Source organism: Pleurodeles waltl, chromosome 3_1, assembly GCF_031143425.1.
Source record: "Pleurodeles waltl isolate 20211129_DDA chromosome 3_1, aPleWal1.hap1.20221129, whole genome shotgun sequence".
Taxonomy (NCBI): domain Eukaryota; kingdom Metazoa; phylum Chordata; class Amphibia; order Caudata; family Salamandridae; genus Pleurodeles; species Pleurodeles waltl.
In genome coordinates, this window is record NC_090440.1 from 1,979,795,334 (window position 1) to 1,979,819,276 (window position 23,943).

The 23,943-nt window shown below is 43.4% G+C and overlaps 1 protein-coding gene across 1 annotated transcript in view; it reads left to right on the top strand.

The window, feature by feature from the left end:
• VPS53 (VPS53 subunit of GARP complex) overlaps positions 1 to 23,943 on the top strand; it is a 693,920-nt gene that overhangs the window by 103,323 nt on the left and 566,654 nt on the right. The window contains exon 4 of the mRNA XM_069226380.1: positions 12,161 to 12,227. Coding sequence (XP_069082481.1) covers positions 12,161 to 12,227 — 67 coding nt within the window. The remainder of the gene's footprint in view (positions 1 to 12,160; positions 12,228 to 23,943) is intronic.

The window sequence follows — 23,943 nt, forward strand, 5'->3', positions numbered from 1 at the left end:
TCACAGAAGCAGGCAGCACCCACAGATGTGCCGGAACAGGCACTACGAAGAGGAGTGAACCGGAGCTAACCCGAAGACACAAAAGGAAGTCCCACGACGCCGGAGGACAATTCAGGAGGTTGTGCACTGCAGGTTAGAGTGTCGGGGACCCAGGCTTGGCTGTGCACAAAGGAAATCCTGGAAGAGTGCACAGGAGCCGGAGCAGCTGCAAATCACGCAGTACCCAGCAATGCAGTCTAGCGTGGTGAGGCAAGGACTTACCTCCACCAAACTTGGACTGAAGAGTCACTGGATTGTGGGAGTCACTTGGACAGAGTTGCTGAGTTCCAGGGACCACGCTCGTCGTGCTGAGAGGGGACCCTCAGGACCGGTGATGCAGTCTTTTGTTGCCTGCGGTTGCAGGGGGAAGATTCCGTCGACCCACGGGAGATTTCTTCGGAGCTTCTAGTGCAGAGAGGAGGCAGACTACCCCCACAGCATGCACCACCAGGAAAACAGTTGAGAAGGCGGCAGGATCAGCGATAAAAGGTTGCAGTAGTCGTCTTTGCTACTTTGTTGCGGTTTTGCAGGCGTCCTGAGCAGTCAGCGGTCGATTCCTTGGCAGAAGGTGAAGAGAGAGATGCAGAGGAACTCTGATGAGCTCTTGCATTCGTTATCTAAAGAATTCCCCCAAAGCAGAGACCCTAAATAGCCAGAAAAGGAGGTTTGGCTACCTAGGAGGGAGGATAGGCTAGCAACACAGGTAAGAGCCTATCAGGAGGAGTCTCTGACGTCACATGCTGGCACTGGCCACTCAGAGCAGTCCAGTGTGCCAGCAGCACCTCTGTTTCCAAGATGGCAGAGGTCTGGAGCACACTGGAGGAGCTCTGGGCACCTCCCCTGGGAGGTGCAGGTCAGGGGAGTGGTCACTCCCCTTTCCTTTGTCCAGTTTCGCGCCAGAGCAGGGCTGGGGGATCCCTGAACCGGTGTAGACTGGCTTATGCAGAGATGGGCACCATCTCTGCCCATCAAAGCATTTCCAGAGGCTGGGGGAGGCTACTCCTCCCCAGCCCTGACACCTTTTTCCAAAGGGAAAGGGTGTAACACCCTCTCTCTGAGGATGTCCTTTGTTCTGCCTTCCTGGGCCAAGCCTGGCTGGACCCCAGGAGGGCAGAAACCTGTCTGAGGGGTTGGCAGCAGCTGCAGTGAAACCCCGGGAAAGGTAGTTTGGCAGTACCCGAGTCTGTGCTAGAGACTCTGGGGATCATGGAATTGTCTCCCCAATGCCAAAGACAATTCCATGATCTTAGACATGTTACATGGCCATGTTCGGAGTTACCATTGTGACGCTGTACATAGGTAGTGACCTATGTACAGTGCACGTGTGTAATGGTGTCCCCGCACTCACAAAGTCTGGGGAATTTGCCCTGAACAATGTGGGGGCACCTTGGTTAGTGCCAGGGTGCCCACACACTAAGTAACTTAGCACCCAGCCTTTACCAGGTAAAGGTTAGACATATAGGTGACTTATAAGTTACTTAAGTGCGGTGGTAAATGGCTGTGAAATAATGTGGACGTTATTTCACTCAGGCTGCAGTGGCAGGCCTGTGTAAGAATTGTCAGAGCTCCCTATGGGTGGCAAAAGAAATGCTGCAGCCCATAGGGATCTACTGGAACCCTAATACCCTGGGTACCTCAGTACCATATACTAGGGAATTATAAGGGTGTTCCAGTATGCCAATGTAAATTGGTGAAATTGGTCACTAGCCTGTTAGTGACAATTTAGAAAGCAGAGAGAGCATAACCACTGAGGTTCTGGTTAGCAGAGCCTCAGTGAGACAGTCAGTCATCACACAGGGAACACATACAGGGCACACTTATGAGCACTGGGGCCCTGGCTGGCAGGGTCCCAGTGACACTAAAACAACATATATGCAGTGAAATATGGGGGTAACATGCCAGGCAAGATGGTACTTTCCTACATCAAGAAAATTACTTTGCCTGGCTTTTACTACTCCAAGAAGGGACTCCCCATAAGCTGATGGAGAAGGGAGCTGATCATAGTCCTCTGCATCAAGCCCTGCTAAAATAGACCAGCTGATCAGTGGCCAGTTGGAGTTCTAACCCCCAAGGAACAACTCTGAGCTTCTGGAACCTTGAGAAGAGTTGTGGACACCTAAAGGACCTTAAAAGGACTTCTGGAAGAAGATCCAAAAGTGTGAAGAAGTTTGGAGCAACTTTAGAAAATAAGTTCCATAAGTGGACTGACCCGACGTCGTGAGTCAAGCTTGCCAACGAGTTGGATTTTTATTGTGTTTTGTGTTTTACTTATTTACTGTTTTGTTGATATTAAATGATTTACCCAACTCTCTCCCAAGTTAAGCCTAACTGCTCATTTCCAAGCTACCAAAGGTTGAACCAGGATTACTTTATTGAGACCATGACTGGACCTAGTGAGGGTTTGTTAGTGTATGTACTTATGTGCCCATACCTATAATCCACTTTCCAACAGGGAACAAAGGTGATGTGTAGCTGAGTTAGAATAATGTTCATATACTATTGTTTACTTTCATTGCAAATACCATAATAAAAAATAATTTAAAAAAAGCATGCTTCTCTTAAGTACCTGTGAAAATGATAAACTGTGTGCCTTCGATTCCCCTCCATTGCATTTTGGTGTGGGGCTCCCAGCCAGGATATTCCAACAAAAGATGGCCTGATGGCCCTTTAACTTCAGCCTTTGTTATGGGCCCAACTGGAGTTTGATAAGCCCCCTCCCCACCTGCACATTGCTGCTTCAAAAGCAGACAACTTGCACTGCTGAAAGTGTCCCCGTGTCTGAAAATTACACCAGGACAAGTTTAGTATATTTCTTGGCGGGGGAGGCAACCTCATTGCAGGGTAAACTGTGTCCACTCTGTGAAAAGAGTGAGTAGATGCCGTGTACCCACTTGTACCCTTGACTTGTGCCCTGCTCGTCATGATTCTATATTGGCACATGCATGGTCTTCAGACTTTGACATATTTAGGGACCCCCTTGGTTGACAGATGGGTTTCTGTCATCAATAACCTGTCCTATAGCAATTCCTCTAGGAAATATTTGGTAGCTGCTCTTTTACTGTGGGGCAGTCGTAAATCAATAAAGCATGATGCTATGAGGAAATTCCACCCCCTTCTTGATTGCCAGCAGAGCCAGTCTAGGAAACAAGTCAGTGGGTGAAAGGAGTGTACTGCTGGAAGTGTATTAATGGATTGGCAATATGTTTGCATCACCAGAACACACAAAATAAATCTCCAATGTGAGTTTTACATCCAAGACAATTCAGGGATGGTAGCATGCCAATTATTATGGTCTGGCTTGACCGCATGGCTGTCGTCAGACAGTAATGTAAGAATCACCAGGAGAGGTAATGTAGCTTTACACACATGTTGGGAGTCAGGAGTACATGTTTTGATTGTGCAGAACATGTGTGCTTCCACAAAAAAGTGCCTGACCTCCAGACATACGTGAACATTTTGTTTATTTATCCAGCTGCTAGAGTTTGAACTTTCACAGACACACAAATGACATTGCAATGTCATTAAAATGTCTTATATTATATTATTTATGTTGTTTTTTAGCTAGCAGCGGCACAGATGGGAGGAAGGCAATCATTAACCTACATGGATTTATAGGTTTGGCTTGACGGTGCAACTGTCACCTGACCCATGCTATTTACTTATAATGCTTCACATTACCATGCAACATTCCTTAGAAGGCAGCCCTGTTGGCATTGCCAGGGCTTGTGAAGTGGTGTTATGCTGTAAAATGTATTCAGTATTTGAACTGAAATATGTAGAGCTTGGCCGAGATTGCAAGTCCCCTGTTTGCCATCTTTGCCTCACGCCAGTTACTCCCATTTAACAAGCCAAGTTCCCAGACAATTTTACCTACTTCAGATCTGTCAGGGCTTTGCATTCCAGCGTCTGGTAAAGCTATGAAGTTCTCTTCCTTTCCACTGGGCTAAATGTAAATCTGTCTTCCAGTGGGCTATACTTGAACAGCAGAGCCAGCTAAATTGCATCTTCCCACAGTCCATGTCACAGCTAAAGGTATTTAAAGAATACCACTCCCACTCCACCCTATGCTTGAACTCCAGTAGTATCTGTTGCCCAAAGTACGTTGTATTCAGGGTAGGAACTACGGAAGGCCTCACCAGCTTCGGCTTCTTTCCAGTTGGTCTCCACCTATGGCTGTGTGCTGCAGTACGTCAACACAGGGGCACAAGAGAGGTTGGAGCCATTTTGGGCCAGGTGGGGGTTCCTCTCTGCTTCCCCTTGTAGTGCTTATTAAAGATTGGGGCCTGTACTCCCCAGTCACAGTCTGTTAGTTACAGATAATCCTTGATTGAGGGTCTAAAAGCAGGAGGTTGGCATGCCCTACATTCAGTCCCTTCTGGGGTAGGTTAGTGGTATGGATGATGGGTTGCCTCACCTCAGCGAGATCCCAGGGTGAGCTGCCATATTGTTTCTGCCATTTGTTTCTGCTATTGTTGCGTGTTTCCACTTGATTTGCAACAGAGGCACCCAATGGGCTGATACCCTCAACATGGGAATGACTTTGTCTCCCAAACACAAGGCAGCATGGTCTTGTGTGCCTCCTAGCCTGCTCTGTGCCATCCTCTCTCAGGTGCTGGTGCTGCAGAGTAAGAACAGCCTGGGGCAGCTTGTGGTCAGCATTGGGTGCAGCATAGAACTGAGGGTCGGGCTTGGTGGTTCCACAACAGCACTGCGTCCTGCTCGGGTAGAATGGTTCATGATATATTGGGCTGGAGGTGGAAATTCCCCTAGTTTGCATCTTCTGTGTGGGCGAACTTGGCTAAGCCCCTCTACTAAGCTCCTGATTTATGTACATAGGGCTTTGCCTTGTCTTAGCCTTTGGCCTGCACTGGGTGTGCCACAGGCCAAAGTTGCTTTATATAGTAAGGAATGTATTCATTGCACCCCAGGCAGCAGAGGCCTTTGCACATTGTTATGCACAGCAGTGACTGCAGGGATGGGAAGCTGCATGCAACAGACTTCTGTCTCCACTTTCTCAGTTTGCTGAGTCAGTAGTACATTGTTAAAGAAGAAAGGTGGCGTGTTGGGAAGCACTCAGAAGACTGCTGTTTGCCCCCCCAATCCTCCTTGCACCCCTTCTGTGATCTAGCATCTATCAAATGCACAATAATAGCTGTCTGCACCAATGGATAGCTTCTGCTTTGCCAAAGGTTACATCCTGCCTTTGTAGTCCGTAGTCATTCGATGCTATGCATGCATGGCCTGAAAACACTGATGTGCGTGCTGATGATTCTGAGGAGAAAGGTGAATACAGGTGTGAGGCCCTTTGCTAACACCTTTCCCCTGCAGCTCGCATGGTTTTGAAAGATGTGCATTACATGGCCTCTTGTATTGCATCTGCGCGCTGGTTTCGCAAATGCAAAGTGCTTTGTGTAACTGGCCCTGAATCAATTTCTGTTGAACCCACTTAGCCAATTATTAGCTTTCCTCTTCCATTGTTCTAGTAAAATATATTTTTTCGTCTGTCTCCATCAATAAGCTTACCAGCCTCTGACATTAAGGTTAAAATGAGCTAGAGGCTCAGAACAAACATATTGGAAAGACCCTTGCGGCTTCCACAATGTCCGAGGATAGGTAATAGTGGGGGCTTCTCCTGGACTCCCTGTTTTCCCAGTGCTCTCTTAGTGCAATCTTCTTGCTCTAACGGGAGGAGAAATTCAAAGTGTGGAGAGGGAGGAAGAATTGTAACTTGTTTTTGTATGTAGCCGTTCAGCCGGTTCGGAGCATGGAAAACACAGGGGTTCCTATTAGGTCTGGAAGGAGGTTTCTTATCGGTGGTGGGTGTGTTGCTGCACGAAGAGGTATTTTAGGCTCATTTGAAGTACAGAAACGAAGTGGCAGACGGATGAGCGGAGGAATGTTGTTCCAAGTCCTGGGTGCATGGCTTGAAATCATTTATGCCCTAAGAGCTTTCTTTTTGCACATCTTGAGTTTGTTTGGTGATGTTGCTTCTCTTGTACAATTGGTCTACTAAGATGATTAGCTTCTGAGATTGAGAGGATGGCGTGTGGATTGGTACTGCCTTGTAGGAGATGTAGGAGGTCATGAAGTCGATTCAGCGGAAAGAGTCAGCCCTTGTAAGTTCACTATAATGGATGTTAAGTGGTTGTGTTTTAGTTCTTTTAGGTGGGCACTAGTATCCAATATGCTTTGCAGTGGTCCCGGGACATAGTTGAAAACTATCTTGCCTATCGCAATCGGAGAAGCCAAATTCTTGGATGATCTTTTTGAAATCAGAGTCTGGAAAATAGGGTTTTAGTCTGTGTAAAATAGCAAGCTAGTTTACGGCTGTCACATGTATTGCCTATAAGCATTTGCATCGTTTTACCCAAATGCCACGGGTAGCTGAAGCGAAATCACATGCTCTCTGATCTTAATTATATTACAGGAAGTGATATCATATGACCCTGATTTTTTTTTTTCCAGGAAGGTTCATCCCATGACCCTAACATCATAACAACTGCCAGAGTTGAAGGTCCACAATAATTGCATGACTAGAATAGGTTAAGACAGACAAATGTCTATTTTAGACACCACCTATTTTAGGGAGCTGACTTGATCTTTGAAAGATCTGGGGCACAGTGTTTACCCTGAATTTTAGTTAGTGAGCAAAGTGAATAAGCCAGACCTCTTCTATTGGGTTTCTCCCCTTGAGAATAACTTGAAAAGAATGGGGGGGAAAGAAGCGTATTTGAAAGCACAATTTTCACTGAAATGTGCTGAAATTCCATAGGTGCTGAAAGGGTACTTATTCAATATTCAGATCTTATCATGGTGTGCCATGCCAATGGAATCCAAGATTCCCCAGGAGTTGACCCCATTAAAAAAAATTAAAAAAATGTTAGAGCCCACATACCTTCAAAATTACCTCTCATGTACCAGGGCCAGAATTTTGACTGATGTGTCCCCTCATACCAAAAATGACATAAAACAGTCTGTATACCATAGGGCATCCCTATGTCATACATTCCCTCGTGATGTCAGGGCCAGCATTTTGTCATGCTTGCCTCTCTCCCATATGCCAGGTTGTCCTTACATTAATTGCTCTAGTTCTAGCATTTTTCTGCCACTGGTATCCACATGCCAAGAATTCCCTCAAGTATGCCAGTATTTTTCCACGGGTGCCCTATATGCGGTGAATCACCTCTAATAAGCCAGTACCAGTATTTTACCATTGGTGCCCTTTTTGACAAGTGTTACCCTCACTGTGCCAGTGAGATTATTTTGTAGCAAGGACCTAACCTGCTAATAATAGCTGTAAGTATGCCAGTGTTTTGCTCTGGGTATCTCCATAAGGCAATGATTACTTCCGGTATTTTTCAGCCAACGATACATGTGCAAGCATCACACCTGCATTCACGCAACTCAGTCATTCATTTACTCAACTTCTTTCTAACTCAGTCATCCCCTCACTCACACACTCTTACACCCTCTTACACTCATGCTTATCCATTCTCACTGACTCACTTGCATTCACTATTAATCTAATTCATTCTCACTCACTCATACTTACTGACTTTCAAGCCATGGTTTAATAACTTTTTCTCTTGGTGCAAACTCGGCACAAAGTGTTAGGGTTGGAATTACCATCCAACACAAATCAGGACTTTTGTTGGATAGTATTCTAGAGTAACGCAACATTGTTTTGCGTCAAGGGTACATTTCATGAGTGGTGCATGGGTGTTCCCACACAACAACTCATGGGTTTTGATGCTAATCCCTGTCTACAAACGGTTGTAGACAGGAGTTTGTGCTAAAATCTTACACTTTCTCGGGGCAGGCTTAGCAAAGAGAAATATTTCCATTTTTTCTTGTTTTTCCAACTTTGCATGTGTGCTGCGTTGTACAGTACATGTACAAAGTGGGAGAAAGCCATACAGCATAATATTTTGTACTGCATAGGAACCCCCTTTTAGTTGAAAACCTATGCATCAGAGAACGCACACACCTTTGCACCATTATGGCGCAACCGTGTATGCGTTGGAGCATGGCTGACAAAAGTGCGCCAGCACATGGGAGAGATAAATACACCATATTTTAGTAGGCATGGCACTTTTTTTCCTCTTTCCTTGTCACACAAATCAATGCAACAACTTTGGTTCCGCATTGCCTTGCGTCAAAGAATAGTAAATCCGGGCCGCAGTATCTTTCAGTCTCACTCACTACCTATCACTGGCTCTTACTCACTTTCACTCACCCACTCATGCTCACACATTCACACTCACATAAACACATCCTCACCTGCAAGCACACTCACAACGTACATTTAAAACATTTTTTTACTTACACTGGAGGTAGCATTCTAGCTGCGTGTGCTCCATTGTTTCATTATACTAAAGGTGACTAGTAGAACATTAATAGAATAGTGAATAATAGAATATTATTCACTATTAGTATAATGAAAAAGAGAAATAAGGAATGCAGGGCCATCACTGTGTTCTTGGTTCTGAGGCCAGGGTTCAGTAAAGCAGTACCAGGGGTCCATCTGCGACCCCTAAATGACACCCATGCTGATAAGCATTTTGGAGCCCAGGTTGGGGTGGATGATGATTTCATTTCTGGAGAGATGGGCTTTGAATATGCCCAGCTTTATGTCGGATGAAGTGATAATGCTAATTATTGACTTTACACTGCAAAAAAAGTTAAATAAGTCACAGCAGTGACACTCCCCACTCTTGGATCTTAGTGTGTATTGTGCCATTGGTAAATTCAGCCTTTGTTGGTTTCAGACTGATGTTGGCACTGGACATCCAGTCTTGAATGAGGGCTAAGCAATCTCAATGTTTTTGATTATGTTGACTCTCAAATAAAGTTTTATATCACTGGCATACTAGTGGAGCTTAATAATGTCATCGTGAGAGAGAAGATCTTTGAGTTACTTCACAAGTCTATGACAGTCTTAGGTCCCTGGGGAGCTTATTAAGATTTTTTACCAGCCGCTGCTCCAGATGCGCCAACAAGGAGACTTCAGAGTCGTCAGTGCTGTGCCTGATTTGCGGTGCCAGTTTCCGCTGCCAGACCTGCCACAATCTCGGCTGCATGGACCTTATGTGGAATGTGTCACAGCTCCAGGCACCAACATCTGATGCACTAGATCATCCCAGAGCAAAGCAAGACTGCCACAGAGACCTCGCGCGTCATTGACGGTTTCTTACACTTCCTTGGTGAATGCCTGAGACCAGCCCCTTCATTGGTTTGCTCCGTTCATGCGGGCTGCTTGACTGCATTCCTTGAGAAAGAGATAGTACCTGCCTTAGCAGCACTCACCAAAGCTCTGCGCAAGCCGTTCATGCGTCACAGATGTAATAACGAACACAGTCACAATTTGTAATATTTTCAGTCCGGGGAAGGTGTTACATAACATGTGGTAATGGTACAGACATAGCTCTCATCTTATGTTTATCACATCCTCCCTACAAACTCACCAGTGAGATAGCTCAGTGAGGAAATCTGCAGCTGCCGAGAGTTATAGGGCATGTTTCGGATCAAAGTTCTTTTTAATATGTAGGGTATTAGCGATCAAGAGGCAATTTATATGGTGCTTTTTATTAATTGATATCTTAAAATAATGGAGTATTGTTCCCCTGAAAGACCAGCAGTTGCTGAACATCCCTTCGGTCACAATACAAAACTGGGTAACTCTAGGCAGAGTGCAGATGAAGGTTCCTTGATTGTTTGTGATTCTTGGAAGTGCAATGAATACCCCAAGATTTATTCTAGTTTGTGACTTGTTTTTATAAATGTGTTATACTGGTTAGGGCAAGTCTTTCTTCTTTCAGGAACTTTGCCTTTCTGTAGGATGTCTGTGATTGCAGTCAGCAATTGGATGTGTTTTTTTTCCTTTCCTTCCTCCCAGTGTGTTAAAATTGACTCCAATACAGGCTCTCTAACATCGTTGGGCTAGAATCCCCTTCACGAAAGGCTGATCGAGTGTGTTCATAATCAGAGTGGAAACGTCTCCTCTCCAGGGATTCACAAAACATCCTCAGTTAGTGACAATAAAAGTGCTGCCAGGATCAGAGTTGCCACTCTTAGGTCTTTGTGACTAAAGTCATGAGGGCAGTAAAGGCAGTCCCACCTTTCCCCTTACAATTGACTGATACGAGTTCATTCATCTCAGAACTTCATGTTAACCTCTTTGACTGCTGGGGTGTCTGCACATTCCAGTGTCTGATATTAGCTCCAGAGGTTCCCAGACTTTAGGCTAATTTGAAAGGAGCATTTACTTCATTTGCTATTTGGGGTTTGCACCCATGATAGGTAGATATTCCTTTCACATAGAGAATTTGGGTTCTGAATGAAAGTATGTTTTCAGAAGAACAGCTTTCATTCGGCATTTCATTTCTCCCAGATCCTCTGGTCTCAAGACCCACTAAGAGAGAGCCCCATAAGGCCATTTAATTGAGGGTTTGCTCCAAGACAAATCTTCTGAAACTCTGATGGAATGCATCTACAGAGCTCTGGTGGCACTCAATCCCTCGCATCACAAGTAGCTAACAAGCCCATAAGCTATATTTAAAGGCCATCTCCGTGTGATATCCCCTGCACATTGACATTCCCTTAAAAATGGTATGCCTTCTAACTTTGGTCTCTGGTCCTGAACAATGTAGGAAGGTCGCCTCCTAACAGCTGGTCATCTGACAGGCTCAGCAGGATATGGAGAGAATGAGTAGGCTAAGTTTCAACTGTTCACAAGTGATCTCTACACTCTGATGTAACAGTAGATCTTCAGTTGAAAACCTTCAGTTGTAGGAATGCCCTTGTACAGGAGGTATTCTGCATGCAGACAAACTAATCACAGTTGTAAATGCATTATGGCCCCCAAATATCGAGCACTTCCAACATCATGTGGAGTTTCAGCAAAATATTGCTGCATTCAAGAAGAATGTGAAGACCGGTGGGGAAGCCTTTGCATCTTAATGCCTTCCCAGGTGACTCATTGCCCACATACAGTGTCTTGGCTTTATTGCCACTATTTTCTAATTCATGGTATTGGTGCACGCAGCCACCTGAGTTACTTCTTTTGCCCTCTGTAAATATTGCCTTCTTTAAACATCTGCTTTGAGTTTTGGTTACAATGCCGACTCTCAATTCGGCTGAAAATAAAATATTTGACTAGACTTCTAGACAGTCTGCTTTCACTTCTTATTGTAACTCCGAGTTGGGACTGTTTTTTTCTATGCATGTCTGAATGGGACTGGGACACATAAATAAGTGAAAGCTGGATTCCATAGGCTCTTTTGTATACTAAGGCCCATATTTATACTTTTTTTATGCGCCGCATTTTCGTCATTTTTTGATCCAAAGTGGCGCAAACTTACAAAATGCGGCGCAAAAAAGTATAAATATGGGCCTTAGCCCCTCATTACTGATTGAACGTTACATTTAGCTGAGAGCTGCAGTTTGCTCAGGGTTTGGAATTCTGAGCGATTCCTTTTGCAGAAACCCTTTGGAATGTATTGGGGGAAATGCTCACAAAAAAGCCAAACATTCAGATTTTGTTGCATTAAAAAGTTGTTTTATTGTTATGCTTTATTTCGAGGTGAAAAACGTGGAGTATGAAATATATGCTGCATGCTGCATGCTGTATGTACCTCACTCTGGGGCAGTTTTCTTGATTGGGGAAAAATACCTCACCCTATTCTGACCAACTCAAATCGGGCCCTTAGACTTTCTGTCCTTTTACTTGTGCAAACTTCTCCTAACACAACTATGGTCTTCACACACTTACAATCTCAAGCAGAGAAAATAAGGGAGTTTGATCGTGAGGGGGTCTGGGAGCTGTAGAATTACCCCCCCCCGTCCATCCGTACAAACCTACAAACGTACTTTTTTTTATCTCTGGTACATGTATCTCTGGTACATTCACAGCACTCAATATTGTCTGGGCCTCAGAACGTGTAGGGGTTCCAAGTTAGTTGAATATTCCAGTGTTTTGTTTCATGCATTGTACACTTGTGTCCTCCCTTGTCAGACTCTTTCGGTTATGCATCAGCTGAGTGAAGTAAATTCATTTAATTAAATAGCCGGGTCCGTTTTCTCTGAATAAATAACATTAAAGGCATTTCTGTTTCCTGTGCAGGCGGCTGGATGACAACATCCGAACAGTGGTGAGAGGTCAGACTAACGTGGGACAGGATGGAAGGCAGGTATGTGAGCGCGAGAAAGAAGGCTCTTTGTCTCAGGGTGTGTTATGTTCTGCTGGCTTTTTCATTTAAACATTTCCAAATGTCAGTGTCAAGGGAAAATAGTAGGAATGCAACAACTGTGTGAATGTGCCACGTATTTTCAATTATTTCACCGTAAATATTTGTGTGCCTTCTATAAAAGGAAGACTTAGTGGCAAGCTCACGTGTCCTCCTGTGCTGAAATCCAGGACCCATTTGCAAGAGCCCCAGACTCGGATCCATGCATTTTTTCGCCCCCCCCCGCATCTTGCCATGTAGTGATGCATCCTGTGTTTTTTTATCTCCGCTGACTACTACTCAGAACCACATCCGTTCCTTTGGGGCTTTTGTTGATTTCAATGTATGGAAACATATTCTGGATCTACTCTTAGTGCCATATCTTCTACTTAATTACTTTTATCTTTTGGATGTAGTCAGATGTGTCTAATCACAAGGGTGGGGAGGTTCACTTGCAGTGGTGCTGTCTACTTCTTTTGTAGCCGACATACATCCAAGTGTTTTCCCCAATTGGACACGTGTCCCTTTCCATTTATATGAACACATTTCTGTGAAATCAAATGTTTGGGACAGATTTACAGATTTACAGATTCACTTCGCACTCGCAAACTCACAGGTTTGTGAGTGCAAAATGGTTTGTAAAGTGTACTAAAGCCCTTTGTGAGGTTGAAGTAATTTCCAGCCTGTAAAAATGAGTTTAGAAACCCATACCAAATCACATTTAGGAAGGGACGTAAAAGAGATATTTCTTCTTAATTGCGAATCAGTATGGTATGTATCGGTGGTTTGCAATTGCATTCTCAAACCATTGTCAAGATACTGCCACCTCAAAGGATGTGATAACCTGTTAGCAAAAGGGAGAGGATTCCCTTGGGTACACCTTCCCCTTTGACAATCATGTCAAGCGACCTTGGGTGGTGGTGAGGAAGAGAGTACTGGGAGGTGGGGAAGTTTGTCTTTAAGGACTGCAGGCTGCTTAAAAAAGGTTTGTTTGAAAATACATACACATAGATTGTTGTCTGTTGTTCCTTGTAGTCCACCATCCCTGTGTTTGCAGGCTATCACAGAAACTAGTGACCTACCCTTTCATTAAGCAGGGCATTCTGTGACTCCTTATGACTAGAGACAAGACATAATAGTGCACAGGCCACATCGCAAAATCGGAGACCAGTTGTAGTTTGTGCACAATTTGTCAACCACTTTTTGTAACCTGCTCTTTGTACGTCTGACCCTTTAACTCCAGAGCTTACCAGTCCTGTTGGGCTGTCCCCTGCTGTCAAAGGAAAGGTTGGAAATCATACTGTTCATGGATGGTGGCCAAGCCCTCTCCATGGCTCAGGGAGCATCTAGTTCTAGCAAGCCTGGGTTTGTGTGGCCTCTGTAGTAATGATACTATCCAGGTATGTTACCCAGCAGGAAAGTAGCCAGAAAAATAAAATACCCCCACTTTGAACCATGAACCAAATGATAATGATCAAGCCTGGTGGGGAGTTGTTCCCCCTGGAAGAATTCTGAAAACAATATTTCCAAATGGCGCACCCCAATTCTCAAATACGAGGCTTACCGTGTAGTTCTTTATGAACACTCTTGAAATAATCAAATGCATCAAGGGCTGCTTACTATGGTAAACCTTCCTCAGAGATGTCGAAGGGGGCTGTCGCTTTAAAGAAACTTTCCATCCTGTCATCTTTTTTCAGTTTTTCCCCGTCTTTCATTTCTTCCTTTTCTCAATCCTTCTTTCAATCCCTTTCCTTCTATCCTCCCTTTTCCTTTTTTATTCCATCATTTGTTCTCTTCTTTCTTCTTTCTTTTTTGTTTCATCTTTCTTTGCTTCCTTTTCTGCGTTCTTTTTGTCAATTAGCTCATCATCCGTCCCTCTCTTTATTGCACAGCTTTCCCTCCCTCTCCCCCCTCTCATTCATCAGCCCTTCCTTTTCTCAATCCCTCCTCATCCATCCATCCTTTTCTCCATTACCCCCCGTTATACCTTTCCTTTTGTGTTCTCATGTCAATGTGTTCCCTTATGTAACAGCTAATTCATACTGTCACCTTTCAGTATTATTTGTGAGCTTTTGTTTAGAGTCCCGTGTCTCTGGTCAAAGTCAACGGAGCCTTAAAACCAATTTCAATGTTTTATGATGCACAGAACATAACAGTTCAGTGGCACTAACCCTTCACTCAAGCTGCTGAAGTTAGGGTTCATGACGCCTGGATACTCAGGACTGGGTCATTACTATGATGCGTTTTCCAGATGTGCTAATTGCGAGATGTTTATGAAATGTTCATCCTCAGTTACCTTCTTGGATGTTTTTGGAAATTGTTCAGGATAAATCTCACATTAGATTTTCTCTCTGTGATGACGTTCAAACAAATATTACAGTCCCCTCTGAGGACTGCGTTCTGGTGATCTGAGATTTTTCTTATGCCATCTTAAACATTTTTTCAGAAAAAAAGCATCCGTGGATAATGGGCATCTTAAGCCTTTTTTCGAAAAGAGCATCCCTGGATGATGCGCATAGCTATTGGTCAGGTTGCAGTCTACTTTTCCCATGACAACAATGGCTCTTTCTTGTCTCCATTGATCATTCAAGTTCATAGAGCTAGAAGAGACTTTTGAGAATGGTAATGTCATTTTTTTCTGTCCTTGTGAAAAAGCAACGTACCTAAGCCACTTATGTTTGTTTCCAGGATTCTTTCTCATCTACACTATTTTGCTGGATTAATGCAATGCTGGTGTCTAATTTGTTCCAAGTAAGATTGGAATTTTGCTCCTACTTGGGCTGTTTATTCCCTTGGGATTCCATGAAATGCAATCAGTAAATAATACCAACAATTTCATACATATGTTTCCTCCTGCCTAGGTTACTAAAATCTTCAAAAAATACATCTTTTAACTACATTTTCAACCATCATTCCCACAAAATAACTTGTTACAACTCTCCAGCGAATCTGTATCAGCCTAATTGTAGTGCATAGCACTGCATCATAGCCAGATATTTCAGTTAAAGACTGTGTGAGTACCCCTCACTCCCCTAGCTTTCTTTGGCATCTTTGTGTTCCCTGTCGGATGTCAGGGATTGATCTTTGCCTCCCGTTTTGCGCATTGCTATGTATTCAATAATCCTCCCATACACTTGTTAGCCCTCATACATCCTCCTTCCTGTGATCTTAACACTTAACCCATATTTTTATAAATTTTCTGGGTGCAGCTTCCCACTTTATAGACTGTGGGTTTGGCCTGCATGCACTAATCCATGTTAATAATCAATTTCTCTAGGATTGGTGTGGTCTTTGCTCCCCAGGACTGTATTATGTCACATCTGACCACCATTAGGGCCACGTTACAAATTAGCCAATCATATTTGGGATTGTTGCTTCAGTCCAGTTTGTCAAAAGCACCAGGGGCAGCACGAGGGAAGTTGTTTCCACTATAACCATTGAGATATGCTGTTGTGTCTGGTTCTAGAATATCCAGTGACACAGACCGTTCCAGATAGTATGGATTAATGGCCCATTTACCTCCACAACCACATGACCGATATTGCGCTCTGATTTTCCCTATTTTGAATAACCTAGTTTTCGTGCTTGTAGTATCTTACGTTGATCAAGGTGAAACCCAGCCCTGATATTAATCTCTCTAGGCTTCTGATGTGCCTCACCCCAATCCTCACCCACTAGTGCCCCCAAAGCCTGTTCCCATCTGGCCTTTGATGTCTCTAGAGGGCTCTAGCAGTTAGCCACAAAAGATTTGTATGTTTGTGAGATGGCTTGTTTATGTAGTAGAACTACGAAAACCCTAAATTCCAGTGGTGTCTCATCTTCTGCATTTTCCAGCAACTCTGAGCATTCCACCACCACCTGATGCACTTCTAAGTACGTCAGGAATTAACCATCCGCTTAGTCATGCTGCCTCTGAAGCTTTTCAAAAGGTGTTAATCTGCCTTCCTCCCATATGTCTCCCAACTTTTCGATTCCCACCCTGTCCCACTGAGGGCATCCCTCCAGACCTTTCATGTTTGCCAGTATGACAGCTTCCATATTGGTGTCTTTAATGTTAACTTTGCTTCCAATCTAATTTTTTTCGTGGGGTCTCTGCCAGATCTCCAGAACTATTGCAATCTGTAATAGTGGGTCTGCAGTATGACTCCAGCCATACAAATCTGTTTATATAACTTTTATCACCAGTCGTCTGCTTGGGGCGCAGGTGCCCATTCATTTACCACCAGAAGCTGACCCCCCCCCCCATTAATAATATTGCAAATTAGGGCGAGCAATCCTGCCATCGTAAGGTCCTCTTGTTAATGATTATAGTGCTATCTGGACCACCCCTTCATCCCACAGCAATAATCTTGTTGCACTCTTTGTAGCATGTACAAACATTTAGGGAGTGTAATTGTCTTGTATAATGCCACCCAACCCATAAATGATATTGGCATGTTCCTCCAATGATAAATGATATTGGCTTGTTCCTTTAATGTGCTGCATCTTTCTTGTATTCCTCTAGGATTCTGCTTAGATTGCATCTATAGAATTCATATGAGTCAGTCTTGACCTATATATTCCTAAATATATGAAACTTTTGGAGAGGTTTTCTGGGGATCTTCCAATCCTCCAGGCACTTTCAGAGAATGACAGAAAACAAAACTGACTTGTGCCAGTTTATTCAGATATCTGAGTGGTTTCTAAAAGTAGTATCTTTAAGACTCAGGTGAGGAACCTATCAGGTTCTGCCAGATAGAGGAGCAGGTAATGTGTCTATATGGAGATTACATCTTCCCAGTCGGGTTCACATCAGATTCCCCTTATTAGTGTATCCCTCCTCACCCATGCTGCCAGTGGCTCAAGTGACACTGCAAAGAGCAGAGGCGGAAGTGGGCACCCCTGTCTTGTCCACCGTCCCAGCTCAAGCTCATCAGATAATGCTCCTTTAACCGTATCTCTGGCCAGTGAGTCCGTATACAGCAACTTGGGCCATACAATTTGGTCCAATCCTCACCTTTTGAAGGATGTCCTGTAAGTAGGACCATTCTATAGCACTGAATGCCTTTTCGGTGTCTAGCACCCATATTATAACATGTTCCCTCCGTTTGTGACATGTTACTAAGTAGCTAAACAATTGATTAAGTTTTTTGGTGCAGCTTTTTGACCAGTCAGGGGCATCTCATTTACAAACAATGAGGCCAAGACTATGTGCCGGCACCTTAGCCAGAGCCTTGACCTCGATAGTCAACAAAGAAATAGGCCTGTATGATGCTCAGTTTTCAGCTGAGTTGCCGTCTGTATGTATGAACATTATTGTTATATGTTGTAGTATCTCTAGGGAGGTCACCCTCCTTCCTTACATCTTCAAACCTATCAAGTAGTTGTTTCACCAGTTTCAGCGTTATGCACTTAGAAATTTCAGACGGGAGCCCATAAGGTCACTTGGTCTTTCCCCTTTCTCAGTTGTGTGATCTGATCGCTTCAAACAATTTGCTTTACTCCAGTCCCTGGTCTAATTGTATCCTCTCTTCTGCATCTTATTGTGCTGGCACTTATAAAGAATGTGAATACCCTATCTCATCAGCGGTTTCAGTCGCCACCACTCATTCTGTCTGAATCCTGCAGACCCTTAGACTACTGCCTTCTATCCGCACTAGCCAAGCCAATATTTTCTCAGCTTTATTTCCTACTTTGTATATCCTGTGTTGTGTGGCACAGTATTGTGCCTGCGCCTTATTACCGATATGTAACTTTCTTACTGGACTAAATCAATCCATTGCCACTGCTCTGCCTCATGTGATAGGATATATTCTGCCTCTAGCTTTCCCAGCCTATCTTCCATCTCTACTACTTTATTCTGGTGTTCCGGCTTTTTCCCTTCAGTGAGTACTAAGTGTCCTCTTATTACACACGTCTTCCAGATTGTAATGTACAATCTTACAGAACCCAAGTTTTCCTGCAAATACCGTTTCCACCATCTTACCCCAACAGTACACCCAAAAGTTGATAAATCATAGACTTTGTGTAAACCTCAGTTTCATGAGTCAGTGTGTTTCCCAAGATAAGGAACCCCACAAAAATACAGTCAATGATTTAAGGAGAGACTCAATAATTGAGTTCTAGGGCAGGAATACAAATTTTAAAGGTTTGTTCCAAAAATTCAAAAGGTTCAGTACAAAAATTATAAATGCAGTCATTGCCATGGAGGCTCTCAATAAATAAGTCCAAATCAGAAAAATTTTGTTGCAAGTGAGCAGCAAAATAAATAAGAAAACTGACAACATCCCTAGTAGCATCATAAAGTCTTCAAAAAAGGTCTGGCTCACCCCCAAAATCTGGGGTTTATAGACAGTTTGGTTGCATAGGAAATTATTAGTTTTGCAAAATCATCATGGCGTGAGCAAAGAACTATACTCTCAGCATATCAGAAAACATTTTTATAAAACATCAAATTGCTTTCACATCTAAGCGCTATCCCACTTCATGACTATTGATTCTGCCCACTCTAATGTCAGGACAAACTAGTTACAAGAACAGCAAACTATTGTGAATGACTGTAATACAGTGTGCTAGCGGAAGAACCCGGGACACGATCCATTACTACACCCATGTTGGAAAGTTTTTTTTCGAGAACAGCAAGAACAGCATCAATGGATAAACAAATGCGACTCTGCCTTAGCAGCGTACTGCAGGAATAATGGCCAGTGAACATGCAAGAAGAGACATCCACTTTGAACAAGATCGCTTCTAGGTCTAAATGAGGCCTAGTTAATTTAAGCCAGCAAAAGACACTTATACAGGTTGTAGCAAAATTGTTTAAAATGCAATAACTCCATGTCAGTGTGTACATTTCAAAGTTCTGTGTGTGCATGTAAATTCCAAAGTTGTGCATGCTGTTAATAATGCACAAAAGTTTTTAAAATGCACAAAAACTTCATTGAGTACTATCTGTCAGATGTCTTTTTGTCTCCCAGCTCGTGCAATCCTATGGATTTAATCTCTACTCTACTCCACCCTGCATCTCTGTATTTCCAGTCTTGTAATAAATGGCAACGGGTCTGAAATTCCTCTCATCAAGTATCGGGTATTCAGATTCAGTCCTTCCTGCATTTTAGATACAAGCAGGTAGTCCAGTCTGGACCCTGCCTTCATTTTATTAGAAACATTGGGGTACAACCTGTGTGTTGGGTGTTCCTGCCTCAAGTGATCCAGAAACCTATTGGCATCAACGAAGTTCCTGAGCCTCTTGTCTACTGTACCCTGTGCGCTCTTAATAACTGTCAAGCTTCACTCAGTTGAAGATTCTCCCTTTTTATTAGTATTGTGTTGGTAGAAGTGCAATTCAATTCCCCAAATCCTCAAGCTTGGAGGTCTGAAGTTCCAGTGGGAGATACCATGAGGCCAACCTTACCCTTTGCCCATCCCACTCTCCTTGAACTGCAGTGCAACAGCCCACCATATCTAAGCAGGTTGTAGTGACCATGAGCGAGAGTGATCTGTGTACAAGGATCCCAACCTCTTGAGATCCTGTCAAAAATCCAGAGAGCACCAGAGCTTTGTATTTCCGTCCACACCATTTTGCACAGTTGTTGCCTACTAGGTGTGTCTGCTGTAGGAGTATGAGGTCTGGATTCTGCTTTGCTAAGACAAATGACATCACTTTCTCCTCTATCGGTTACCCAGGCTGTTCACATTCCCGAATAAGAAATAGAGTACCTTCTGTCGTGGGGCAATCTGACCTACCGCTAATGACATGATCGTTTAATGGTGCGGTACGCACACACCACTTTGACATCATTTGCACTTGGGTGTCTAGTATTGCTGCCCCACCCCCCGGCCTTAAGCTTTCCATCACTGCTTAATGCTGCGAGTACAGAACTACTTGCCTCCCCAATGCTTGAGATGTCTGACAGCCCCCCTCCCTCCCAAAAACATCAAGCCTGCTAGTCAGATCTTCATCTAATGTGCTTTGGAAGTTACAATATGGAATCTACTGCTGAATGAGGTCTTTACTGCTTTACAGAATAGCCTCTTTTAGGTATGGTACTGCTTTTTGCAATTTATCTCCTCTGTTAATTCAGCTGTGTGAAGGTTTTCTTTATGTCTTGAGATGTTGTGTTCTCAAAATATTTGTTTTTCTCTGTTTTGTGCTTGATTTGTAACTGTGAATGTCAACAGTGTAACTTGTGAACATTTGAAGGGTGTGCAAGTGATAACCTGTGGCAGAAACTACCTGAGTACAGCATAATATGCGGTTTGGTAAATTGTGCTGTAACATGGGAAGCCAGCACCTTGTTCAGGCTGTTGAAATGTCAATTAAGATGGCATTGTTTTGTGCTGCTGCCATGCTGTCCCCCAGTTCTTGCTGGTTGAGAAGTTTGTTTGATTAGTTTCCATATCTAGTGATCAGACCAAGAATTGTTGAAGATTTTGTGTTCATCAGATGTTTTGGTCCTGTGTCTGTGTCTTGATCTCTCATAGAATATCTGATTTCAAATCTAATTTTAAAGTGTCTCAAGGTAGGTTTCTCGACTAGGAATCTTGTCTTCCTCAGCTTAACTTTGGCTTTTACACGATCCTGTGAGTTTGCACAACTGTCATCTGCCCTAGGTTTCCATTTTCTTTTTCGAGACTGCCTGTAAGTTCATTCTAGACTATTTGAATTTCATGAATGTTTTTGGCTTGTAGTGGCTTGCTCTACTTGTTTGAGAGACAAGCAGGGGTGGCTCTTTTGCAAAGGCAAAGGAAGGTCGCCCCACTCACTAAGCCAGGAGCTGGAAAATAAAATGACATTTATTGTCAGCTTGTGAAGGGAGGGGAGGGCTGTGCCACAGGAGGGGGGGGGAGAGTGCACCTAAGTCCGCATGTGTGTTTGGCCGTCTGTCTTACGTCCGCCAAATACACATGCACACTTAGGTTTCTCGAAACTGGCTGTGTTGAACAGCGGGGCTGGAGAAACTGCACAGACCCCAGGGCAGTGTGTGAGCGGCAGTCCAAGCCGCTCAGACCACTCCTTGCACTGCTTTCATGCTACATTTAGCATGAAAGCAGCACCAGGATTGCTGGGGAACCTGTGCTGGTATCCCAGTGAATCCTGGGACACCAGTAGAAGAGGAGCGAGGCAGCAGGAGTCATCGGTGACGGGAAGAGGTATTATTATTATTTTTTAATTGTTTTTTATTCTCCTCACCCCCCATGGCCACTCCTCCCCTTGAGTTTTGCAGCGGCCGCCGCTGGGGCCATGGCACAATGTTTGTTGGGGAGGATATCATATTGTTTCTTTCCTTCTCTTCTTGTATTCAGTACAGCCACCTATTGTTTTTTCTGTTCCTGCTTTCCAGGTTTTCCAGGGTTCATATTGGATTATCTCTACTTGTTATTCTGCTTTCTGTCATTGGTGTGGGAGACCTACAAATTGGTGAAATTCTTTGTTGTCATTGTCCTCTTCTCTACGCCATCCAAATCAACTTGAAGCATATTTTTAATGTCAGTTGGATTTAGTGAACTTCCACTTGTAGTGTTTGCCACCAAGCAATTAAGCGATTCATGCTCCTTAATAGGCACATCTTCTTTCTAAAACTAGACAGATGCCACCATAAAGAATCATGGGAATAGACATAAAATAAGAAATACTCAAGCAGGAGCGAAAAATATGAGTTAAGTGTTGAAAATTAAAGTAAAACCAAAACACAAAAAGCTCGAGGCAGAACACAAAATGAATACAGAATAAATAATGGAAAGAAGAGAGACAGCATAGACATATAAGAGACATAATACACACATCACAACAGTAGAAATGACTGAAATCACCACATAAATGGATATTGTGAGTAGATAATACTAGAACATTGAATACAGTAGAGTATACCCTCATATATTTTTCAACCATGTAATGAGCACACGATACTTACCAGGCTTTTGGTATGCGGCACAAGCAATGTTACTTTCTTAGCTGGTTGATTCATGCGGAATGTTGCTGGTGTGATAAATGCACAAATAATGGGAAGATATAACACATTTGCTTGGTTAGCCAGTGCCAAGTATTAGAATGGCAGAAACGCACCAAACTCTAAAGTATTCTCTATGGAGTTTATGTTAACATGTTACAGTATGGCATTTGGCATGAATGGAGTTTCATGAAAAGGCAAGGCACTTCTTTTCTGAGCTGGCTGGCATTTTTGTGATTAGGTCTTGATGTTTTAAAAAAAAAATTGCCATTTAACTATGCATGCGTTATTTTGTGATCTGTTATGTTGTGTGCTGCACACAACATTGTGGTTTCTCATATTACTGGGTTTTGTACTGAGTTCTTACAGAACTGTCCACGCATTTATATATATGGAAAAGTGAAATGTGGTTCTGGAAAAATGCTGTTAGGGAAAAATCCTCCTTCCTCCTCCATTTATAAATTAAGAGGATAGGTTCCTTCCCTCAGAGGTGTGACTAATTTGAGGCCGTTTGGTTTTCCATGTCCCTTTTAGTTCTTTCTCCTTTTTCTACATTCATTGTTGTCTGGCTTGATGGTGCAGCTGTCTCCAGACAATAATGTGAGCATCCCTAGAGAGGTGCCTTGGCTCAGCCCACCTGTTTGGTGCCAAGAGTACATGTTGTGATTGGACATAAGTAGTGTGCTTCCACAGAAAGTGCTTTCCCTCTATGCAGCTGTGATCATTTTATTTATCCAGCTGCCTGCGTTTGAACGTTCAGAGGTACACATGACATTGTAATGCTATTAAATTGTCTTAGATAACTAGATCATTTATGGGAGGGGAGCAGTCATTAACCTGCATGGATTTTTAGGTCTGGCTGGACAGCAAAAGGTTTGGTGATGGTTGCAACCTACCAATATTATTCCACAGTTCTTTGCTTCCACATAGATACATATCCTTTCCCTTGCTATCTACTTGTAATGCTTCCTTTAAAGCCAGACCTGCTGGCATTGCCAATGTTTTTTTCTTAAAACAGTAAATTATGTTTTGTTTCTTGCACTTGGTTCCCCTGCAGCACTCGCAGCCCAGGAGCAGTGCACAGGAGGTGAGAGGGTATGATTGTTACGCTGACATAATGACAAGGCTTATCTGAGGGGCCCAGAATACCCTTGCTACCCCCGAATCATCTCTAGTATCCTTTCTTTGGAACGTGGACCTTGTTCTTTCAATGCACAAACATAAAACCATTCACCAATAGATCAGGACGTTATGAGGTTTGTGGCACTGAAGATCATGTTTCTGTTGAGCCTTAATGACCTAGCTGGAGGCCCTTTTTTCTCATGTTTTTTTCTTGTATCGCCTCATTGTGGGCCCAACACTGTGTTGGATTTTCACATGATCTAGAAGTTATCTTACTTCTCTTCAGTGCCCTTATTTGACTTCTGCAGATCGGCTATGCCATTGGAAGGCGTTCTAGCTTTTTATCCGTCTTCATTTGAAACCACAGCAAACCTTCAGTAGTTGGTAGGAAGATATGTTCATCAGGAGCCAAGCTTTACCACCTATTTTATCGATCTATTGGTTAGTTGTATTGGAAGATGACCCGGTACCTGATGGGCTAAAGTAACCGTGCTGGGATAGCTCCTGCTATCTCTGCTCCTTTTTATGCTGTTTGAGCACATAAAGGAGTAATTCCTGTTTTCATGGCACATTATTCAGTAGCGATTGTGAGGACACTAAGTTAAAACACAAGCAACGTTTCCTCATTA